The sequence below is a fragment of the Lolium perenne genome, chromosome 7 (genome assembly GCF_019359855.2).
Source record: "Lolium perenne isolate Kyuss_39 chromosome 7, Kyuss_2.0, whole genome shotgun sequence".
NCBI classification, from domain to species: Eukaryota; Viridiplantae; Streptophyta; class Magnoliopsida; order Poales; family Poaceae; genus Lolium; species Lolium perenne.
In genome coordinates, this window is record NC_067250.2 from 156,585,871 (window position 1) to 156,610,737 (window position 24,867).

General features: G+C 42.7%; 1 protein-coding gene across 2 annotated transcripts; it reads right to left on the reverse strand.

The window, feature by feature from the left end:
• Window positions 1–16,462: 16,462 nt before the first annotated feature.
• LOC127300945 (glucose-1-phosphate adenylyltransferase small subunit, chloroplastic/amyloplastic) lies at window positions 16,463–21,550 on the reverse strand. 2 transcript variants are annotated; one of them, XM_051331146.2, is made up of 10 exons: window positions 21,195–21,550; window positions 20,178–20,474; window positions 19,013–19,282; window positions 18,714–18,893; window positions 18,400–18,503; window positions 18,181–18,292; window positions 17,760–17,858; window positions 17,573–17,692; window positions 16,924–17,041; window positions 16,463–16,742 (listed from the first exon to the last, which is right to left on the reverse strand). In XM_051331146.2, the coding sequence occupies exons 1-9, from the start codon at window positions 21,471–21,473 to the stop codon at window positions 16,925–16,927; spliced, it is 1,578 nt and encodes a 525-aa protein (XP_051187106.1). In that variant the 5' UTR covers window positions 21,474–21,550; the 3' UTR covers window positions 16,463–16,742; window position 16,924. The 2 variants fall into 2 exon arrangements, with proteins under 2 accessions (XP_051187106.1, XP_051187104.1); XM_051331144.2 differs by having other exon boundaries at window positions 16,463–16,746; window positions 21,195–21,549.
• Between the last annotated feature and the right edge of the window lie 3,317 nt (window positions 21,551–24,867).

A 24,867-nucleotide genomic window follows, 5' to 3' on the forward strand; every position in this document is an offset into this window, starting at 1 on the left:
CATGGAAATTTCAAAAACCTCCCAAAAACTTCATTTTAGAGTGATTAAGAAGGATACATGCTTCCCTTTTCATTTCATGTTTTAAACTTATTTAAATTATCTTGGTCAAGCCTAGGATTTGACAATATTCAAATGGGCATCAAAATTTAAAAAAAAAACAGAAAAATGAAAAACAAAAGCAAATAGTTTTCTTATGTCATATAGTAAGCATTAAAGTTGATAAACAAGGTCTAGACATAATTAAACCAGACAAATCATGCATATGTCTACCCTAACCCTAGACTCCGTCTTATGAAGTCAACCATGGAAATTTCAAGAACATCCCAAAAGCTTCATTTTAGAGTGACTAAGAAGGATACAGACTTCCCGTTTCATTTTCATGTTTTAAACTTGTTTAGATCTTGGTCAAACCTAGGATTTGACCGAGATTCAAATAAGTTTAAAACATGACAATGAAAAGGTAAGCACCGATCCTTCTTAGTCACTCTAAAATGTAGCTTTTGGGATGTTCTTGAAATTTCCATGGTTTAAACCCAAAAGCACTTCTCTTCATGCTTGACTTCATAAGACAGAGTTTAGGGTTAGGCGTTAGGGGTAGATACATGATTTTTCTGGTTTGAATATGTCTAGACCTTCTTTATCAATTTGTATGCTTACTATATGACATATGAAGACTATGTGCTTTGGTTTTTCATTCTTTCGATTTTTTTTTCTGAATTTTTATGCCCATTTGAATCTTGGTCAAATCCCAGGTTTGACCAAGATTTAAACAAGTTTAAAACATGACAATGAAAATGTAATTAATCCTGGATCCTTCTTAATTTAAAAGTAAGTCTAATTAAAATGAAGCTTTTGGGAGGTTTTTGAAATTTACATGTTTGAAACCCAAAACCACACTTCTCTTCATGCTTGACTTCATATATGAGATAGAGTTTAGGGTTAGGGGGTACATGATTTGTCTGGTTTGAATATGTCTAGACCTTGTTTATGAACTTGAATGATTACTACATGACATAAGAAGACTATGTGCTTTGGTTTTTTATTTTTTATTTTATGCCCATTTGAATATTGGTCAAATCCTAGGTTTGACCAAGATTTAAACAAGTTTAAAACATGAAAATGAAAAGGTAAGCCTGGATCCTTCTTAATTAGTCACTCTAAAATGAGCTTTTGGGAGGTTTTTGAAATTTCCGTGTTTGAAACCAAAAACCACTTGTCTTCATGCTTGACTTCATATATAAGACAGAGTTTAGGGTTAGGGGTAGATACATGATTTGTATTATTTGAATATGTCTAGACCTTGTTTATCAACTCTTGAATGCTTACTATATATATGACATAAGAATACTATGTGCTTTTGTTTTTCATTTTTCTGATCTTTTTTAATTTTATGCCCATTTGAATCTTGGTCAAATCCTAGGCTTGACAATGATTTAAATACGTTTAAAATATGAAAATGAAAAGGTAAGCATGGATCCTTCTTAGTCACTCTAAAATAAAGCTTTTGGCAGGTTTTTGAAATTTCCATATTTGAAACCCAAAACCACTTCTCTTCATGCTTAACTACATAAGACAGAGTTTAGGGGTAGGGGTAGATACATGATTTTTCTTGTTTGAATATGTCTAGGCCTTGTTTATCAACTTTAATGCTTACTATATGACATAAGAAAACTATGTGCTTTGGTTTTTCAGTTATCTTTTTTTTTTTTGGAATTTTGATGCACATTTGAATCTTGTAAAATCCTAGGTTTGACCAAGATTTAAACAAGTATAAACATGAAAATGAAAATGGGAGAATGTATCCTTCTTAGTCACTCTAAAATGAAGTTTTTGGGAGTTTTTTTAAATTTCCATGTTTGAAACCCAAACTATGCACTTCTCTTCATGCTTGACTTCATAAGACAGAGTTTAGGGGTTAGGGGGTAGATACATGATTTGTCTAGTCTGAATATGTCTAGACCTTGTTTATCAACGTTAATGTTTACTATATGACATAAGAAGACTATGTGCTTTGGTTTTTCATTTTTTTATTTTATGTCTATATGAATCTTGGTCAAATCCTTGATTTGACCAGGATTTAAACAAGTATAAAACATGAAAATGAAAAGGTAAGCCTTGATCCTTCTTAGTCACTCTAAAATGAAGCTTTTGACATGTTCATGAAATTTCCATGTTTGAAACCCAAAACGGCTTCTCTTCATGCTAGACTTCATAAGATCGACATGGGGTAGATACATGATTTGTCTGGTTTGGATATATCTAGACCTTGTTTATCAACTTGAATGCTTACGATATGACACAAGAAGACTATGTGCTTTTGTTTTTCATTTTTTTGATTTTTTTAATTTTGTGCCCATTTGTATGTTGGTCAAATCCTAGGGTTGACAATGATTTAAACAAGTTTAAAATATGAAAATGCAAAGGTAAGCATGGATCCTTCTTAGTCACTCTAAAATGAAGCTTGTTGGGAGGTTTTTGAATTTCTATGTTTGAAACCCAAAACCAATTCTCTTCATGCTTGACTTCATAAGACAGAGTTTAGGGGTTAGGGGTATAGATACATGATTTGTCTGGTTTGAATATGTATAGACCTTGTTTATCAACTTGAATGCTTACTATATGACATAAGAAAAACTATGTGCATTGGTTTTTCATTTTTGTGATTTTTTTAAATTTTGATGCCCATTTGAATCTTGGTTAAATACTAGGATTGACCAAGATTTAAACAAGTTTAAAACATGAAAATGAAAAGGGAAGCATGTATCCTTCTTAGTCACTCTAAAATGAAGTTTTTGGGAGGTGTTTGAAATTTCCATGTTTGAAACCCAAAACCACTTCTCTTCATGCTTGACTTCATAAGACATAGTTTAGGGGTTAGAGGGTAGATACATGATTTGTATGGTTTGAATATGTCTAGACCTTGTTTATCAAATGTAATGCTTACTATATGATATAACAAGACTATGTGCTTTGGTTTTTCATTTTTCTGTTTTTTTTTTTGGAATTTTCTGCCCATTTGAATCTTGATCAAATCCTAGGTTTGACAAGATTTAGACAAGTTTAACACGTGAAAACTAATAATTAAGCTTGATAATCCCATTTGTTGACTCATTTAACTAGTTAATCCCATTTGTTGACTCTCTGTTGACCATCCACTTGAGGTAAAACTGAGTATATTGCACTAGCGAGTATTAGACTCGAGTACGCGTGTTGCGGTGCAGAAGTGGAAGACGTGCAATTGTTGATGCGTAGACGCGGGTCGCGGTGCAAAAGTCGAAGACGTGCAATCGTGGACGCGTGTCGCGTTGCAGAAGCCCAAGACGTGCAGACGATCAATGGTGGACGCGTAGGACGCGGGTTGCATTAACCACCCCTCGCCTTTATAGACGCCTCCTCGCACTCTCTCTGTCACTCTCACTAGCTCATGCAACGCCTCCTCTCACGTCCCATCATCTTCTCCAAAGCGAAAAACCCTCTCCCTCTCTACCCGCGAGATGTTCAAGGAGAATGCGAATCCCATCGTCCATGACGCCGTCGGCTCCAGACGCGACGCCTCCCTCTTCGACGCCGTCGCCTCAACGGCAGTCGCCGCCGCCGGTGGCGGTCGGATCCCGCCGGGATGGGACCCCTATGAGGAGGTGCCGTACATCTCGCCTCCGAACCCCTACGACACCTGCATGGACGACCCATGGACGAGGTAACTGTGGTTTGCTCCCTTTTTTGTTCCCCATTCCTCTTTGAACCCTATTTTTGCTGGTTCCCTAGTAACTATTAGTGCCGATCTGTAGATTTGGATGAGTATTGGGTTAATATTTGCGCCGATTTTATTTCATTTGTCTTTGATCCCTTCTTGATTTCGTTTAAGATTTGGAGTTCGACCGTTCGGTTAATTTGTGCAAGTAATAATGGGATCTCAATCAGTTAATTTATGGGATCTCAGTCAGATATTTTATGCACAAATCAAAAGATATCAACCGTTTAATTTTGCAAATATTCTGGAATCTGTTCAAATTCAGATCTGGAATCTATTTCTTTGCCTATGATGAATCGTTGGGCACAAATTTTTACAGGGTGGGTTCAGCGAACCATTGCTGTGTACAATTCTGTTGTGCATGAGCTTTGGTTCGTTAACACCATCCCTGTAGACATATAATCGTGTCCACTCTAACTGAGGCTGGCTCTATTTTTCCTTACTTTGTTATCATGCACGTTAGTCATCGTTGCATCTCATTCACTAATAGTTCCCGTTTGATATGGATCAGCTGTCTGGCAGCGACGTCGGCAGCGACGACGAGCACCATGACGTCAAGACTCGCCAGGTGCTGCGGAGGCTGCAGGTCGGCCAGTACGTCTCCTACTTCGCCAAGGGTGTCTCTGGGTGCCCCTTACGCACTAGGAGGCTCGGCGGCACTGACTTCAACTGCCTCCTCACGCATGCCGAGAACATCGGCAACACCAACCCCAAGGTCGGCGCGTCGGTGAACCCCCACTCCTTCCGCGCCAAGCACATGGCGCTCGGCATGCACCTCCGCAGCATCCAGCGGGTGGAGATCTCCGCCGGGCGCATGCCTCCGCTCAAGCCCAAGGCTCCCAAGGGGAGCAACAAGTGGAGGCAGAGGCAGATGGGGTAGGCGAAGTCCTGGACGTGTGTTGTTGCTGCAAAGCAGCTTCTATTTTCTTGTTAGCTAGGGATCACTTGTTGTTATGTTGTTAGTATGATGGTGTTGTGAAGAACCTCGAACCTGTTACTATGTTAGCTGCTGTGTATGCAGCTTATTATCTAGGGAGGGATCCCTATTATCTATCCCTATTCTACTATATTTTGTTGGCCCTACTTTGTTTTCTCGACTTACTATGACTGTGAATTTGTCGTTCATTACCCTGGAGATTTGCTTCTAGATTTAACTACATACATATGGACCAGAGGGAGTACTAGATTTGCTGCCATATTGGGCAAACAACGAGGGCCAAAAGGCACAAATAATTGAAGAAAGACAGAAATGCAAGCTTCTCTAGATTTGATACTAATTTGGTTAAAAAAGACAAAGAGACAGAGGGGGAAAAGGTGCTCTTAAAAATGCCAATTCGCGCCGAGAGAGACAGAACCCAGCTCCTGCTGACGTACAACCAAACGCGGTCTCGTCCTGTCCCACGCGGTCCCTTTCTACTAGCCCCACACGTCAGCACGGAACGGTCAACTAAACCGGAATCCTCCCGTCTGAGCTCCTTCTGCGGGTTGCAAATAAGGGCTTGGCGAAAACTGAGGAAAAACATAAGGCAATCTTATTGACTAATATAGCTGCTTAATTAATAAAATGATTAGCTACAACGTGCTCAGTTTACCCATTTATTAAGGTATAAGACTGGCAGGAGAGAAAGTAATCGCTAGTTTCCTCATTTTGCCCCTGCATGCTCGCACGATTAAAGCACCTTCCGCACGCGCTGGACTCCTCGTTTCCTTAAACCTCCTCGTTTCTCGGGATAGACCAACAGTTTTTCAGGATCTTGGGTTAATGTGGCCAGGTTTCGACTTTCGACTAGTGGAAACGGGAAAGCAAGTGCAAATTAGGGAGATAACTGAACCACAACCACCCGCGCCTTAAGCATCGAGTAATATCGGAAAAAAATGCGCCGTAAGTAGTGAGACGGAGGGAGTAGTTCACAATTCCAATACGGAGTATAATTTTACCTGCCATATTTTCTTAATTTTTGTGCAGTCTACAATATATACTAAGATTTTCACATTGAGATTTTGCACGTAGCAGGATATTTTTCATTGGTTTCAAAACTTAAAACTATGATTACGATTTGACAAGGGCTCCCATCAGTATGGAGTGAACAAGCCCTCCCATCAGTATATCAGAGGAATTTGACAAGGGCTACAGGACGACTAGATACATCACCAAAAAAGGTGATGCATGTCTCCTTCACCAAAACAGCTGAAACAAGTACATGAACGCAAGTACACCACCATAATAATACTACTACATCAACACAAGTACGAGTAATATAATAAAGTAAGAGTACTACTCCCTCTAATCTAATTTAAACCAAAATAAAACTTAAACTTCATCCTAAATTTGAACTAGTGCCTCGTCCTCGTTCTTCGCTCATTTTCTGATCCAAGACGGCGCAGAGTGCCAGAGTGCATGGCACGGAACTCTTCATCGGCGGTCAAAAAATTTGAATTTAGGCCGCATGTCACACGTTGACATGCAAAAGGTGCATGTCACCTGGTGGTGGTAGGCAACTACCCTCATTTACGGCGGCGTAGGCGAATGGACGCCGCGTGGCCAGCCGCTGCCTCGTGGCCGCCTCGGTTTCCACGCGGGAGACCATTAAACGCCGACGACCAACCTTCCCGCGTCACGGTTAGCGACTATGACTATAAGGGCAAAACGCTAAACTTTCTCGTTCCATTCACTTTCTTCCTCTCTCCACCTAACAAACATTTGTTCGTCGCTCTCTCCTCCAGCAATGTCTTCAAAATTCAGGTCGTCGGTGGTCAATTACGCGGAGAAAAAACGCCGGCTCGAAATTTCGAGAGACGCTTCCAGAAACCAAGTGGGCTCGCCGTCGCCGCCGCCGCCGAAACGCGTCCGTGCTGTGCTCACCGGGTTAGTTTCCTTCGCCATGTACTTTCGTTTCTTCTTCCCGGGCTCAAGCTCTTTAAGAGTCTCTATGGTTATACATCTTAAAGGGTTGGAAGTTCCAACAACGCCCGTACTGCACCAACTTCCACGACCAAGGAATCATCGTCGTCCGATGATTTCAACCCGGCCCTACCCCGGCGAAATAAGGTAGCACCAAGCACTGTGTAGTTATCTTCTTCTTCTTCTTCCTTTGCGCTTACTTGCTACCGATGATTTTGCCCTGAAGGAAGCGGCGCCGACTATCGACACCACTGTCGCCATCTTGATGGAAAAAACGAGGAGCTCGGCTTAGAGTGTGATCGCCTCCGAGACGATTTGGCTGCCAAGAAGAAGAATTCGAAAACTCTTGTGGAGCTCATTTGCAGCCTTCGCAATGAGCGCGACATGTTGAAGAACGAGCTGATTAAGCAGAAAGAGAGGAACATTGCATCAGCGGAGGAAGCCAGCAGCATACTCAAGACTGTGTGCCTCGGAAGAGACAAGTCTGATATAGAGTACAAAATTCTTCTTCAGGATAAAGTAGAGCTCCAAAAGTTGAACCTTGAATATGCTGACATCGCCATCCTTGCCCTTCTCGATAAGCAGAAGGCACAAGATAAGTTGATGCACCTGATGTTGGAGAGCTGCAGTGAAAGAGAAGAGACATTGAAAGAAGTGAGCAGTTTGGTGGGATACATGAGTGACGTCGGGCGAACTTCGCAGAATCCGCCCCGGCTGAGCTCAAATTCCAGCGGAACCAGCTTTCAGCAATGCATGTTATGCGCACCTACAACTTCTACTCATTGATTAGAGGTCGCACGACATGGCATTTTCCCTCGAAATAGTAGTACTGTACTAATAGTTGTACTACTTAGTATGTACCTTTTTGTAAAATAATTTCTTACATGTATTAGAAACTACCCCTCTCCTTTCTGGATGCACCCGGGACATTGTCATCCGGCCCTCTTCTGGACAAACCCCCTCGGGAAGGACAGTATATTTTGCACATTTCGCTACTTGTACTTCTAATTCCACCGCTTATTTTTCTAATCTGTTAAATCGTTAATTAGATGACCAACTGATGGAAGCTGCGATAGATTAGACCAACAAGTGGCGAATTGTGCAAAAGATATGTCCATGTTTTATGCAAAAGAGTGATATGGGGATCTGGTGGAATCTTGAATTTCCTCTTCAGTGGTAGGCATGCTTCACTTATAGCTGGAGTACATTGCGGACCTGGTGCATTTCGTCAGTACCGATCAGCTATTTTTGCTTATCCGGGAAGAAAAGGTAGTACTAGCCTTTTCAGTGAGATGTCTTTTCAGTGCTACGGAGTTGTCTATTCACTGCTTGCTTTGTCTGTCGGTGACTTTGCCAAGCTGACTTTGCCATGACTTTGGGTGACTGATATGTGGACCATTCTCTCAAAAAAAATATGTGGACCACAGTTGTAAGTGACTCAAAGTCACTGACTTGGGGGACTCCTGAATGCTTCGTATATTTCTGACGGTTTCTGAATTATGTACTCCGTACAACTTTTGTAATATTGGTCAAACTAGTTTTGACCAGGGTTTGTGTAGGGTGGTTTTTTTTGGTTGGTCCAAATGGTGTTGTGTGGTCCAAATGTGATGTATCATCACACCACCATGTGCCCCCCCCACCCCCACCCCACCCCTAGGTTTTGGTAATGCCATTCTGATACATGCTTCTTAGAAGGAGTACATTTTTTCCGTTAGGGCATGACAATTTTGAAAAATTCAAACAAAAATGGGAAGACAGAATGGTAACATCATTTTCCATGTGATGATGCACCCCTGTGCCAATTTTTGGTTCATTTTAAGAATATAAGGTGCCAAATTACTCGAGGAAGCTAGTTGGAGTAGACGGGCATGATCGGATTGGCATAGGGGATTTATTTTTTGAAGGATGTTATTTTTCATAGACAATATCTGACACAAAAAAAATGTTAAGGTCTCATATTATTATGAATGATTTTGAATTACTTATGACGTTTGGAAGTATTGGTGTACATGAGCCCCTCATGAAGTTAAATGGTCCAAAAAAAAAGTTTCGTACACGTTTCCCAGAAAGTGGAAAGTCGAGTACATGCACGACTTCACGCGTCCACTACTGGATACAGAGAGTCAGAGGCTATAAAATAATCGGCCTCATCATCTCTCGCGAGCTCGTCCTCTCCACTCCCCCAACTTGCCCCCCCCCCCCACACTGTGAAAAAACCCCATCCACTCACCGCACCTCTGATACATCGACTTCCCCGTTTCCAACCGCAGCAGCATGAAGACAGGTATTGCATACGAGGCGGAGCAATCGGCGGCCGCCCGCGCAGAGGATGCCTCTACGGTAGTGGCCGTCGCGGTGGGTGAGGCTTCACCGGGCACCCAGGCCGCTCGTCTCCTCTGCTTGTCTGATTCTTCGACCTCGGTCGAAATGGGTGTCCTGGCCGTCACGACGGGTGAGGCTTCACCGGGCACCCATGCCGCTCGTCTCCTCTGCTTGTCTGATTCTTCGACCTCGGTCGAAACGGGCGTCCTGGCCGTCGAGCAGAAGGTGGATACCAACATTGTTGATCCCGCCGAAGATGTGCACGGTGTTGCAGGCCACCACGGCGAGGTCTTCCTAGGCCTGGTGCTGGACGCGAACCTCGACCCCTTCGACGATTTCGGCCCAAACGTTCAGTTCCAGGAGGATGTTGAGGGTGATGACGAGGAGGTACTACTCTTTTACCGAAACTGTCCCAATCCTCTTTGTGTCATATTGCTGTTCACATGGTTTGCACGAGCCTGGTTCTTGATTGATTTGATATCCTACCTTGTTCTTGTAGATGTAATGATTCTACGATTCGTAAGATCAGATTCTAGTTTAATTTCGACTAATCTGCCATGTAGTCATATAATCAATTTATGTGTTCATACTTAGTGGACTTGCAATTGTTGTGGCTTATGTTCATGGTTGTTCATAGGGTTTCTCATGATTTATTACGATTTCTTCTGCCATTTACTTGTTCTACACATTTAATTTTAGGGTTTCTAAGGTTTGATTATGTTAGTGGAGTATTTATTTGATCTGTCATAAAAAACCTGATTATGTAGTACTTAATAATTCATAGGAGTATTCTGATGACATGGACAACAACAAGGTGCGCAGGGACCGGAAAAGCCGCTATGTTCTCAAGCGGCTGAAGGGTGGTGAAATTGCTTTCTGCATGCGCGGGGGAGCTATTTTGCCCATTATGTGGCAAAATTCTCCAGAAGGACATCCGCAGCCTGATCCAACATGCGATGGGTGTAGGCCTAAGTACATCGGGGGAAGCACCGCCCTGCAACCAAGGCCAAGCACGCATCATATGGCCTCTTCCTCCAGAATTACGTCTTGCCTAGCTTATTCCACGTCAACGCCCCTGCTGCTGGCCCTCATGCCCCTGGTCATGTTTAAAGTTCATATGTGTAATCTTAATCCCTTTGGAAGTTCAGCATTAAACTCTACTAGTACAACCGTGGTGGTCTTGTGATGTAGTACTCTTTTGATGCATTTGTGATGTAGTAGTACTTTTTTTTAAATGATATAGTACTATCTAAGAAAAGTACTCCCTCCGATTCACATTCATTTCACACCAAGAAATATGGATCAGAGCGAGGGAGTAAATTAAACATGGCATCTCGTGCATGAAGCTTGACATATCGATCAGGTTGGCTAGAATAGCAATACAATGCTGCTCATTAGGCAAATGCATGCCATGTACGATAGTATACATCAAGTAAAGAAGTCTATACTGACATAAAAAACTACTTTGGGGATGAGAGTCAATTGGGGCATCTACAGTATAGAAAATCTTTCTCGTAGATGATTTTGGCTAAGAGGGTTTTACTCACATTACACGTGCCACTTTCCTTGTCTGCAAAACAAGTTCCAATAAAGGGAGATGAAAGAAGAGGGTATTGTGGGCGAGATTGAACACCTTTTTTATGTGTTAAGGCGAGGACTCGTTTAGATGAGGATTTCGACTTATGCCTAACAGCTCAACACACCCACAAATAATTCTCCTTGCGCGCACCACCGTTCATTAAAAATAACAATATTAGCTCGCAAGATTAAGAACGAAGTGAATTTAAGTAACTTGGTAAGATTTTCAAGCAATATATTCAGAGAAAGAGCACACATGTTCGGCTCGAAATAATCATAAGAGAAGAACAATAAATCTAAGGCACCCACTTCATCGGCAGAAGGGGCGCGACACCACATGGATTCATACCTTGAGTCGACGCTGGCTCGTAGAAGGGCGGCCGCAATGGGTGTGCAAATAAAATCATTGTTGTTGGTGCTAATAAAATCACACAACTTAGTATTCTCATGAGTAGCCATTTACTAAAAATAATGCAAGCAACAGAAATAAAAGCTATACTAATTTTTTGGATGCGCCTCGAGGATGCCGGGACGTCTCCACCTCGGTCTCACATGTGATCGCTTATCAGCGGGTGGTGCGCCGCGCCATGTAGAAGATCTATCAAGAGAGGAGAGCCCGATGACGCTACCGACGCCTCAACCTTGATAGCACCGACCTGTTGCTCCGCACCGAGATGCGCCACGTGCAAGATTTAGCGGATGCACCAATTTTAGAGATATGTCATGATCATTGTAACAAATTTCAACGTGATGATGATTTGATCTTGTACTCGGCCTTGAACATAAGAACTAGTACAATCTCACAAATTTTTTTTATCATTATCCTTTGCGAGATTTAGCGGATGCGCCAAATTCAGAGAAATATCATGATCATGGTAACACAATTTTCAATGTAATGATGATTTGATGTTGCACTCGACCTTGAACATAAGTACTAGTACGGTCTCACAAATTTGTATCATTATACTTTGCAAGTTTTAGCGGATGCGCCCATTTTTAGAGGTAGATCATGATCATGGTAAGTTGGTAACAAATTTTCAACGTGATGATGATTTGATGTTGTACTCGGCCTAGAAGAGAAGTACTAGTACGGTCTCACAATTCTTTTTATCATTACACTTTGCAAGATCTAGCGGATACACTAATTTCAGAGATAGATCATGATCATGGTACTGACCGATATTCAAGGTGATGATGATTTGATTTTGCACTCGGCCTTGAACAGAGGTACTAGTACGGTCTCACAATTTTTTATCATTATACTTGGACCTTAGCCAAATTCAAAATCTCAGAGCGGCAAAACTTCCCGCCCACAAAATACCAAAAATTCACACGCTTCCAAATTCCCATTCTACCCCTGTGGAGATGACAGCAAAGTCGGTTGGTGGGGGGGTCTGCCCGTCATTTTTTGGATCACCACCTCCCTAGCCCGGAAACCCTCCCAAAAAAAATTCATTTCCCTCAGACCACCCACCGGAACTTCCCAAGTCCCTCTCTCCCACCTCCACGACCACCGCACCGGAACATCCCCGCCGGACTTCCCTGGCCTACCCGAGGCCTCGCGATCCTCGTCATCCGGCTGCCTGCCGGAGCCGCTTCATCGACGCCGTCATCAACCGGACCGGATCATCTCCGCCGAACCTCGAAACCATATGCTCATCCAGCAGTCTACCGCAGTTGCTTCAGCTGCGGTATCGTCCACCCCACCGGAGCCGCTTCGCCGGATCCGTCGTCCACCGCATCGGATCTTGCTCACCGACACCGCTGTGCATGAACCGGATCTGCTTCACCGGCGCCGTGCGTGATCTAAACTCTTCTACTGTCGCTTTTCTATTGCTTGCCTGCAAGTTCTTGTTTAATCTTGGGGGAACCTGTTTTTGCTAATGACGCACCGTTACGTTTTTGCAGATGAGATGAGTAACCATGAAGTGTAATGGCCGTCTCTCCAACCCCAAGTAGCACATGTTGCGTACTTCATCACCGGATCTATCAACCCCAGGAAGATCTGCTGTGACTCCCAGAGAGTGCTTCTCCTAATGTAAGTCCCTTGTTTTAGCGCCATGTTCTGGGTTCAGATGCTTGTTTGTCTGAAGCTCTTTTAGTTCATTCCTAGCTATGACCGTAACACCTTGCTATTTTCTAGTTCATTGCTAACTTTAAGCGATTGAACATTTTGGTTTGCATTCCCTGCTCTGTAGATGTAGCCATCATAACTTCTATCTTGCTCAGTCGTTGTTACAAAAATTATAGGTATTATAGTAACATCCTGCTATTATTTAGTTCATGGCCAATTTTAAGTAATTGCACATGTTGGTTCGCATTCCCTGCTCTATAGCTTTTGGCATCGTAACTTCTATATTTGGTTTACATTGCCTGCTCTGTAGATCTAGCCATCATAACTTTATCTTGCTCAGTCGTTGTTACAAAAATTATGGCCTGCTACTATGTTGTTTGCGCCAATTTTTTACTCCATGAACATGTTGGCTTGCATTCCCTGTACTACAGGTGATGCCATTGTTTTGTATCTAGTTCATTGTAAGCTAACAAAGTAAGGACTTAGTTTGGCATGCTATCACTCTGCTATCTAGCCTGTAGTACAAATAAACTTGTCATACTACTAGATAATAATTTTGCGTGCCATCTTGTTCTTCAAAAGCTGCATTATTGACTTGTTTCTCTGACTTGGCATGACGCTCACATATGGAATGCTGAACATATTGGTTTGCATTCCCTCTTATACAAGTTCACAGTGATCCCACTATATTCTCAGATCTGGTCCATCCTAAGCTCCAGCATTAACTATCCTCTATGTGTTACTCATTACAAGTTTATATCCCGAAACATCGTGATTTGCATCCACTTCACTATAAGTTCAGGAGTATTATTTAGTTCACGGCCAAAATGAAGTAATTGAACTTGGCACATCTTGGTTCACATTCCCTCCTCTTTAGCTTTTGCCATCGTAACTTCTATTTTTGGTTTACATTCCACCTTTCGTAGATGTAGCCATCATAACTTCATCTTGCTCGGTCGTTGTTACAAAATTTATAGCCTCGCTACTATGTTGTTCATGCCAATTTTGTACTCCTGAACATGTTGGTTTGCATGGGACTCGACGATAGTAAGTCTGTTGTTTCATTCTAACATGCTCTGTTATATTGGTACGTTGGTATGCGGCATGCACTCTTTGTTTGCTTATTGTGCGCATTACAATGATCTTGTTATAACGACGAAATGATGAGTTCCAAATTCTTTGGCAAACAATATTGTAGTGTCTTTGCCTTTCCATTGTTCTTTGTCTTAACTTGTAATGTCTTTGTTTCAGATATAGGTGTTGCATGGACAACTTAAAAGATTGCCTGATCGCTTCATTGTATTGCTAGGTTTAATTACCATTCAATTTCTCTGGGTTCTGTAATATTTTTTCAAAGCCGTGCGGTGATGTAATATTTAGTTAGTTTTTATAGTTCTTTCGCGCATTTTTCTTTGTTGCTTGTGGTAAGTGAGGCTATCCGATGAGAAATCATTGTAGCGTAAATATATTATCGATATCTAAAACACGAATTCCCATCCCTTAAACGGCCCAATTAACCGAAATCACATATGTGCGCCGCAAAATCCTAAAGCGCCTATTATGCCGGCATATAAACAAAGAACTAAACAGTGGCCCACTTACTTATTGGGCCACCCACTTGATTTACTGGTGGACCCCACACTCTAATTAGGCCGGCCCACTTGCTTTAAGGTGGACCCCACCACTCTTTGGGCCGGCCCACTAACTAGTTGGGCCAGCCAATTGCTTTTGTGGTGGATCCCACATACTAAATGGGCCGGCCCTTTAAGAGGAAAGTGGGACCCACCTGTGTTTTTGGCCCGGCCCACTATCTTGTTGGGCCGGCCCACTTGCTATAAGGTGGACCCTACATACTAAATGGGCCGGCCCGATAACATGAAAGTGGGTCCCACATGTGATTTTGGCCGGCCCACTATCTTGTTGGGCCGGCCCACTTGCTACATGGTGGACCCCACATACTAAATGGGCCGGCCCTTTAAGAGGAAAGAGGGACCCACCTGTGTTTTTGGCCCGGCCCACTAGCGTGTTGGGCTGGCCCACTTGCTATATGGTGGACCCCACATACTAAATGGGTCGGCCCTTTAACTGGAAAGTGGGACCCACCTGTGTTTTTGGCCCGGCCCACTATCTTGTTGGGCCTGCCCACTTGCTATATGATGGACCCCACGTACTAAATGGGCTGGCCCATTAACAGGAAAGTGGGACCCACCTGTGCTTTTGGCCCGGCCCACTGGCTTGGTGGGCCGGCCCATTTGATCTAATGTGGACCGCACGTACTAAATGGGCCGGCCTGATAGCAGGAAAGTGGGACCCACATGCTAATTGGGCCGTCCCAATAACTTCTTGGGCCGGCCCACTTGCTTTAAGGTGGACCCCACATGGTAAATGGGCCGGCCCGATAACATGAAAGTGGGTCCCACATGTTTTGTGGGCCGGCCCTTTGCACTGTTGGACCTGGTCAAACGAGTGCATTCGGCCCGCCCACATGCTTAGTGGGCCGGCCCATTAAAGTTTTGACCGATCAACCTTAGAGGTTAGGCCGCCCACGTAACTAATGGACCAGCCCATTATATAGTTGATCGGGTCAAACTAAGTCACTGCCCGGCCCGCAAACTTAATGGGCCGGCCCGCTTAAGACGTGGCAGGCCTCGTGTGGGCCTACCATCTACCACGGGGTTTCGACGGTTAACGCCGTTACTTGCCCGATTAACGGCGTCTGCCACGTGTCGGTTGCATGACGTCAGCAGTCAACGGGCTCCCGGAAACACTTCTGCAACGGTCCAATTTTCCGTGGCGGAAGGGCGCCCAAGCGCGACGGACCGAAAAAATCGTCGTAGGACTTTGCCTGAAGCAGTTTCGACAACAGAACCCATATCGTCGGGTTAGGCCCATAGGCGACGAAAAATACCCTTTAGCGGACGATTTTGAGACGTTGTCTATCAGAACTTTTCTTGTAGTGTCACATGTGTGCTTTGCCTCGCAAGTCGTGCGGGAGGGCGTCTCCAAGTTGATATCGTGTGGATTTCGGCGAGATTGCTGGAATCCTCATGGTACCGGTGTTGGGAGCGTCACAAAGTGCTATCAGAGCTCCGGTTTTCATACCCCACTGGTCTGCTCTGCCTACAAGATAACCTTGCCAATGAATGTTGTTTTTTCTAGTGTCAACAACTATTTTCTGAAATTTGTTGGATAGTTCTTATAACCTCCCAGACGGCCTGTACCCCTTCGCTTGGAGGGGTCCTCTCCTTGTTGTCTTCTTTCCAGGAAAAACACGGAGCATGCGTGCTCGCCTTCCCCTTGCCGACGTCAAGATCAACCACCACCGCTCCCACTTGCTCCCCCTCCTTAAAGCCATTGGCGCCATGACCGGCGACCAAACTGGTCCCACTAGCCCCCACGCCGAGATGACGCGAATCCTGCACTAAGTTGAGCTATGATCTTGCCTCCCATGTGGGAAACTGCTCCTTAGATTACAATCTAGGCAATCTGTTGTATCAAGACTCCTACATACCTAAATCTTTTCCATTCTAACAAACTCTTAACTTGAAGATCCACTTGAAGTTCTCTTCCTTTGCAACTATATGTTTGTGTGGTCTCTTTGCTATTTCAAATTCTATTTGGGTTTGACAACGATTATACTCTTTGAAACTTTGTCTTGCAATTCTATTGAATTGGTGGTTCCTAGGCCAACGAGGACAACCAGAGTTATGTGTGTATGTTTGTATCTCTCATGTTCATCCACTTCCCCGGCGAATCCCCTATGCAGTCACTCATATCTATGAAGGTCGGGCCAAAACCCAGGATTAATGTGACACAATTTCATGGAGAAGTCAAATCAACTACAAAGTTTTGTAATATCGTGAAAAAACATGCGGGTCTTTATCTAGTACACTTCATATTTGAAACAACAAGATGCAAGCAGGTATATTCGATCTCCAGAACATCTGGATGCAAGTTGCTTGTACATTACGGTTGCTAATACATTAAGGGAGAAAAAAGATGAAGAAGTGCCTTGCAGGGCACTCCTTTTTATTGCTCTTATGATCTTCTGGCGACCTCATTGGTTGATTGCAGAATGATACAAGAAGCGCCGTGACTTGCCACATATTTTGCATCTGTCTGCATGGCAACCAAGTCAACTACCAACGAAAAGAGTGCTAAACTCTCAAACGAATGTAGAATATTGCACGATTTGCATGTTTCAACTTTATTGCTGCATTTGGAACCTATTAGGTTTACAACATGTTCATAGTTTCTGAAGCAAAACTGTACTGTTCACCAAAGGAGACAACTTACTTCATATGACTGTCCCACTTGGGAGTAAAGCATCCTTGATCACAGTTACGATGCCACTTTTGATGAAGTATCCATCAGTCTCCCGGGCTGCTTCTTGAACATTGTCAACATTGATTATCTACAGTACCAATGAGTCCCTTAAGAAAGATCACTAACCCCAAAAATGTAAACAATGTAATATCATGTTTAGGGGGGTGAACATGCAATATAGAAATTATTATGTAATGGGTAGAAACAGATTAAAAGTTTGAACATTACCGTGAATTCAAGTTACACATTACACAGGAAAAAGGAAAACAGAAACCAGTAGATGCTTAGAGCCTGTTTGATTCACAGGAATTCTAAAGGAAACTTGTAGGATTCTTACCCATAGTAATTTTTCCCATACACACACACACAGAAATTCCTATGGATTGCTTTCCTATACTACAATGCCAAAGGAATTCTAACAAGAGGTTAGACCTGTCGGAACATTTCCTATGTGTCTATGACAACTATGACATGTACTCAATCTCTATAGAAATTTCCTGCATCTCTAGGATTTGATATGCCATGACATACTATTCCTGCGTTTTTCCTATTCCTATATTTTTCAAATCCTTTGAATCAAACAAGCCCTTAACCATAAGTTATATAAATAATGGAATACCTTCACGTTGTCTCCAATACGAGCATTCTTGTCAATGATTGCTCTTCTGATGTGTGAATTCTTTCCAATACCAATGGGAATCCCACCTTTGTCGGCAAGGAGTTTCTTGTCAGCTTCAGTCTGTCGAACAACAAAGGGTGAGTACATTCATCTGCCAGAAGCATACTTCACTTCTATTTCATTGTACCTCATAGTAGTCTGCGCCCATTAGTAATGTGTCCTCTATAATTGCACCTTCAGATATGCAGGACCGCAGTCCAACTACTGAATGGTGTATCTTGCAGTTCTACATGGACAGAAAAGCGAGGCAGAGTGAACATAGAAGCCATTATTACATCCAGCCTGACAAATCACTTGAAAGGAGATATAGCAATCACATGTTTTAGTATAAAAGGTTTCTGAACATCTTTTAAATGTTAATGAAAAAATGTGAAAAGCGAGGCAGAGTGAACATAGAAGCCATTATTACATTCAGCCTGACAAACCACTTAAAAGGAGATATAACAATCACATGCCACAGTATAAAAAGTTTCCGAAGATTTTTTTAATGTAAATGAAAGTATGTCAACTGAAGAAGGTTAGCACTCCAACTGAAAAGGGCTATTTACTTTAATAACACATCCTTCGCCAATAACACTGTCTGTCACGTCAGCATCAAGAACCTTTGAAGGAGGCAAGTGTCGAGGTTGTGTGTAAATTGGAGCAGAACGATCATAGAAACTGCATTAAATTGATGGTATATATTAAATAAACAGGGAGCAATTCTAACACTTTGCATGCATGAAATTTCACAATCTCTGACACATCAGGGCGAAAGAAGAGCTAACCTGAAATCTGGTATTGGCTTTTTGGTAATTCCCAAATTTGCGTTATAGAATGCCTCAATTGTACCAATATCTTCCCAGTAACCATCATATAAGTATGCTTGTACCTATAAACAACAACTAAACTCTTACGCAGCACATCTTACAAATGTAAACGCCAATATAAGTGCATATCTGATAAATATTAGCATATAAGTTTCTGGAAAGAGCTTATCACTTGAGAGTATTTTTGTGTCAAGGTAAGATGATACAAAATCATCAGAACAGAAGAAATAAACTGAATAAAGGAAACTACAAAACTCAATGAGCTTTCATACCCTCATTCCAGTGCTAGTCGCACCAGGAATAACCTCACTTCCAAAGTCATTAGCTCCAGGAAATTGGTCACGGAGAAGCTGGAGCATTACATGTTTGCTAATAACGTAGATACCCATGCTAGCGATATAAGGCATTTCCTTTGCCCTCACGTCATCAAGACCAAGTATGGTTGTATCAACCTACAAAATCAATTTACGCAGCAACATGGTATAAATTTAACCAAGGAAATTTTGTAGCATAGATGATGGTTCACAACTATATATCTGAAATTAGCTAGAGAGTCACATCGTCAGTGTACCATCATTGCTTTCAACTGCTCTCCTTTTGGTTTCTCTGCAAATTCAACTATCCTCCCTTCTTCATCGATTTTCATAAGGCCAAATGCAGTTGCACGTTCCTCATCCATGGGCAAGGCGGCAACAGTAATATCAGCATCTGTTTCTCTGTGCGCCTGAATAAACTTTTCATAGTCCATTCGGTACAAGTGATCTCCGGCAAGAATTAGATATTCCATAACATTATGTTCCTCGAATAGCCATAAATACTGCCTTACAGCATCTGCAGTACCCTGAGATAAGAAAATAAAATAAAGTCAATACTTTAGAAAAGCTAGCATGGGAACCTAGCAACAGTTTATGTATGATGCATAGTAGGTTACAATGGCATAACCTATGAAATATAGTTTGCTCTGCAACATTTACAGGTAAATAATGATCACGGGATAATGCTCACAAGAATTAAATCAATGTTACATCACTAACATTTTTTTTTTGTGGGGAACCATCACTAACCATTTACCTATAATAATTTTCAAATGGTAACTAGGAAACTTGTTCAGGACCAGATGCAAGTAAAAATTACAGATTCACATAATGCAAAAGCCTAGTTAAGATCAACTTGTGAAAAGTATTAAGCGTCTCTAGCTGAGGTTAAATTCATGAAAAGTTTTAAGCGTCTCTAGTTGAGTTTAAATTTGTCTTGTCATAGCAATTAAATAATATTATTTAGCAATATGGAAATGGTAATCCTATCAAAGTATCAAGTGATACATAAAGCTCTCAATTCCCCCAAAAAAAAAGCAATATGGAAATGAATTAATAAAAGGAATACTAGTGTGGCAGTGGTACCCTGAATAATTTATATCAAGGTTATCTAAAAAAATGGACATCGCCTTGGAACCGATTTTGATTCCAGTAAGACTGGCCCTGGGATTTTTAAAGAGCGCTTACAGAAATTAGTTCATGGTACAAAAGGATATGATCATGATTCATGAATAATATTATAAAAGGAATTATAGATTTTTTTAATCTAAATGCCAACATGACACAAAAATAATTATAAAAGGACATAGCAACTTTTATAAAATCAAAGAATGGAAAGTACAAAAGGAAATAATTCTATTGTATTCTGATAAGGGCTTTAAACCGAATGGCAAATCTCTGATGGATCTAGTACTGAGATACCTGAAACCAGTTAGGATTGTCTGGGCTCTGCTGTGCCGCGAGGACTTCAACAAATCCTTCATTCTTGTATCCTCCAATGTTGCTCCCATAAGCTCGTGAGAGATGACGATTAAGAGAAGCAGAGTTGAACTGTGTCAGCACATAGATCTTTGATATATTGCTGTTCAAACAATTGCTGACAGGAATATCAATAAGCCTGTAGTTGGCACCCAATGGCACAGCAGGCTTCGCACGTTTCTTTGTCAGAGGATACAATCTAGTCCCTGCACCACCTCCCAGAATGATTCCGAGAACACTCTACACAAACCAAAAGAAGCTCATCAATTGCATATAGCAAAGTAAATGTAACGAAGGATGAGAGCAAAGATTAAGAAACAGAAGTTCTGAGATTTGAGTGTAGCACATGAGACACACAATGAACAACACATACATTCAATAATCATAATCTAGGCATCATTACAAAATACATGTGATGCATCAAAACTCAACAAGAAAACCGATTTAATAAGAATTGAACAAGTTAGAAATAAAAAAACCGAAGTGTTGATCTAATTATCCAGTACCCTTTACGGGCCACATGCCAGGGATCATGGCATCTTCTTGATCGTTTTTTATGAGTAGGACTCTCAACAACTGACACACACACACCCACACCCACTGATAAAGTAGGACTCTCAACAACTCACGCCCACGATGCCACATTTAGTACAAATAATCAATCAGAAACCGTGAAACGTACATATGATTGATTAGTCACCAGGAATTTAAGACTGCAACAGCAAAAAAAAAAATATGTCGCGTTGTTCATGTCGAAGAAACTTTTATATGAGAAAAGACGTGAACCGCATTTGCACATCTAAATTACCGACGCCCTATAAGAGAAGAAACCAATAATTTCCCGCACATGTCAAATTCTCATCAAAGATATCGATGCAACGGATCAGGGCGGGGAGACAAGATTAGGCGACCAAGAAGCGACGCATTTGCGCCCTTCCTAGCCTAGTCCAGGCGGCTTACCGTGCTTGCGTCAGGGTCGAGGCAGGTCTGGGAGCTCTTGGAGTCTGACACGGCGCGCGGGGAGAAGACAAACGGCCGTCGCGCTGGAGCCAGGGACAAGGCCAACCCGCGCGGGCGCGGGCGCTGGCGCCGTCCCCGTGGTGCGCGGAGGGAGACGGACTCGCGGGAGGTGGATGCCGAAGCCGCCGCGGTGGAGGCACGTTGCGTGGCGCTCAAGATCTTGCAAGGGGAGGTGGCCGCACCCATCGCCATTACGGTGGATGGCGGAGCTCCGGTCATGGCGCGTCCGTGGCGAGGGATCAGGAGTGAGGAGAGAGATATGTCTGATAGTGAGGGGTGCAGCCTCGTGTGGCTGTGTAAATTTAACTGATCTTCTCAAAAGATCTTCCACTTTCCAGTTTTTATTTTATACAGAGAGAGAGAGACAGTGAGCTGGTTGTGAGTAAGATTTGTCTGCATTGAGCAGGTGGCACTTTTGGAATGATCTTCCTTCATTTGGCACGATGGTTTTGGACGTTTTCGCCGTTTTCGGTCATGTGGTGGACGTTGCACACAGCCACCGTTCACGGCTGGTTTGCATTCTTCCACTGCATTCCACTCATGAACTTAACCAAACACCAGAACGACCCTTAAAAAACTTGGAACCCTTCCATCGTATTCTACCTCATAACCTCAACGGAACACACTCTTACTCGATTCAATCCATGTTATTTGATTGTATAGTTAGAAATTTAAGCTTCTTTTCCTCTCGGCCTAACCGGTCTTAGCTTTTCCTGTTCACGACTCAGATCTTTTTTTCATCCGCAATTAGAAAGCGCTAGCGGTCTTACTTAGATTAGGAAAAAACTTCACATCGATTGTTATCTTGTGGAACACAATGGAATGGCATACAATTATCCTAGCCTAGAAGCATATTGCATACCCAGTGAAGCTTGTTTGGAAATTCTTAAATTTAATATGGAATTCAAAGCTGAAGATGAAAGGGGAGCGCTTGATCTCAGGATGGCCACTTACAATATTAGCTTTGGTACTGAGATCTGCATGCTTCGACGAGCTCTTACGATCATCAACGGCGGACTTGTCGTACTTGGAATGGGAGGGTGATGGGAATGCTTTAGATGCCAAAGGCACATCCATGACTGCAGAAAGCAAGCTAGTAGAGCTATAAGCAAAGGAAGATTGTAGATATTGGATGATGTGTGTCTCACTTGTGAAGTAATAAGCAAATTCTTCTCTGATTTATAGGTGAAGCAAGTATAGTACTTACAAAAATGCTCACGGACATATCTTAGTGCGACAAAATTAGTTGGCTCTGTAACAAGCTGTAAAGTTATTGGTGTTCTAGTTATGCTCGTTTTATGGCATCTTACCCGATAAAACTAGTCCCATCCAGCTGGACATGATTTGTTCTAATGTAGAATACGCTATTATATTGTCCTGTTAAAATTTGGAATGGTCTCATTGTGCGGTTCAAATAGGTGAGTTGGTTGTGCTATTATACACTCCAATGCGATGCAGACCATTGGGAGCTAGAAAGCAGTTTTTGATGTGTCTAACCAATAAGACGACTATTATATAGTTCTTGATAGGCAGTAGTGGTGAATCACACAAACTTCAAATGGAGGCCAAACTACATGTAGCCCTTCATTTTCAAAAAATCAAAATCTTATCTTAAAGTTACAAAAAAAATCTTAAAAAAATCTTAGATGCCACTTTAGTGGAGAATATTAACAATGATGAACTAGAGATAGAACATTGCTATGAATCTTGTGATGATAATGTTGTGCAGGAGATTTCATTAAGAAGGGATGAAGTTCCTAATTCAAAAGAAGATGCAGGTAAGCATATCTATTATTAAGTAATCGGATGTGCTTACATTACTAGAAAACTAGCTATAGGTGGGTTGCATACATGTGACACACCAAGATATGCATGCGCCAGGTGCATCACGGGTAACAACTTACCCATGGCGCACCAAAAAACTAGTGCACCACAACTATATATTGGCTTGACTGGTTGGGGTACCTCCACCTTACTGTTGGCGCATCACATATCGATGCGACACGGGTATTTTTCTACCCGTCACACACCATTATGGGTGCGCCACGGGTGTTTGTGGAGAACACCAACTCTCCAACCCAAACCCACCTAATCAAAAGCCCTAACCAACCACCCGGAACTTTTGCACCAACTCCCAACTCTCTCCTAGCCATTCCTTGCCCACACTAGAGTCGCCCCCACACTCCCACACCCTCTCGCTCAAGTTCCTCCCCCTCGCCTATCTATCAAGCCATGGTGGCGGTCAGACGTCGATCGGAGAGATGGGAGGAGATGACGAGCTAGCGAAGCTCTAGAACCGTCGAAGGCTTGGAAGAGATGAAACGATAAAGGAAAATAAAATATTTTTTTATTTGTTGATCCTCTTACAAGATGAGACATGCTCAGCTAAACGATCAAGTACATCCTTAAGACATATTAATTAAGCAAATATTAATTTGGACTTAAGCTAAATTACTCCACACACGGCTGGGACGTGGATAGGTTCTAGCCGTTGGATGCTGCATCAGTGGTGGCCTGACACTATCTTCCTTCCGCCGCTACTCACCAGCCACCCCAGCTCCCATCGGTCGCCGGCGCTAGTCGGGGCCCTCTCACATCTCGACCCCCTGCAAACGCCGCCCTCCCCCACCTCAATTCGCGCAAAACCCTAGCGGCCTGCCGGCCTGCCCCCCTCGAGGACGACACAACCCAGGCTTGTGTGGCTTCCCATGCCCCCGCTTTCCTCGACCACCAGTTGCGCGATGCGGCCCCATTTCCTTTCGTCGTCCCTACCTCCCGCGTCAGATCGCCACCGGAGCCCCAGCGTCAGCCATGAGAGGGTTGCTCCTCCGATTGGGTATGGCCTTCCCTGGTCACCCAAGAACCCTGACCTCGGCCATGGAGGACTTCAGCCACTCGAGGGAAATGTTGCACGCCAGAGAGGGAGCCATGGAGGGGAGATGGCCCTCACCTCGGTCAAGTTCCATCACTGCCATGACCAGCAGCGTCCAGGCTCCGCCCCTATGATGTGCTCACCGGTACGTTCTGCCCTATTTCTGATGTTGTTCAGTTGTTGTACTTTCAGTATGTACTTGTGATATTTCTGATGTTGTTCAGTTGTTGTACTTTCAGTATGTACTTGTGATATTTCTGATGTTGTTCAGTTGTTGTGCGGCTAGACCATTGCCTCCAAACATTCTTTGGCCAGTACAGCCGAGTCGGCAGTTGATTAGTATTCTTCAGCATATGAGCTAGTTACCGAACTAATTCATATTGCTTCAGCCTCAATACAATTACTGGAAGCACACCGAACTGATTCATATTGCTTCAGCCTCAATACAATTATTGGAAGTACTAATCAAGTAATGTTTCTAACGGTAGCCTTATACTACTTGCTTGTGTTTCTCACAGAGCGATTAAAATAGACTAGGAGCAAAGTAGTCATTTCCATAAAGGGTAAATTTTCTAATTTACCGAAAACTCCTTTTGGGTAAATCATAAACAGAAATAATCCTTCTTATGGGAATTTTACCAATGTACAATCAATTTTGGGTAGATCATCCAAGGATGATGAAGTTTTGGGTAAATAACCATTTGAATTGTTTACATGTAAATAATCTAGAATATATTCTGC

Bases quoted from the DNA above. Each gene is read 5' to 3' on its own strand.
- LOC127300945 (XM_051331146.2), bottom strand. From the start codon at position 21,473: ATGACCGGAGCTCCGCCATCCACCGTAATGGCGATGGGTGCGGCCACC. The intron at 20,475-21,194 runs GTAAGCCGCCTG...TGGTTTGTGTAG, and splicing joins TCGACCCTGACGCAAGCACG to AGTGTTCTCGGAATCATTCT. The intron at 17,859-18,180 runs GTAAATAGCCCT...CTGTCCATGTAG, and splicing joins GCGAAGGATGTGTTATTAAA to AACTGCAAGATACACCATTC.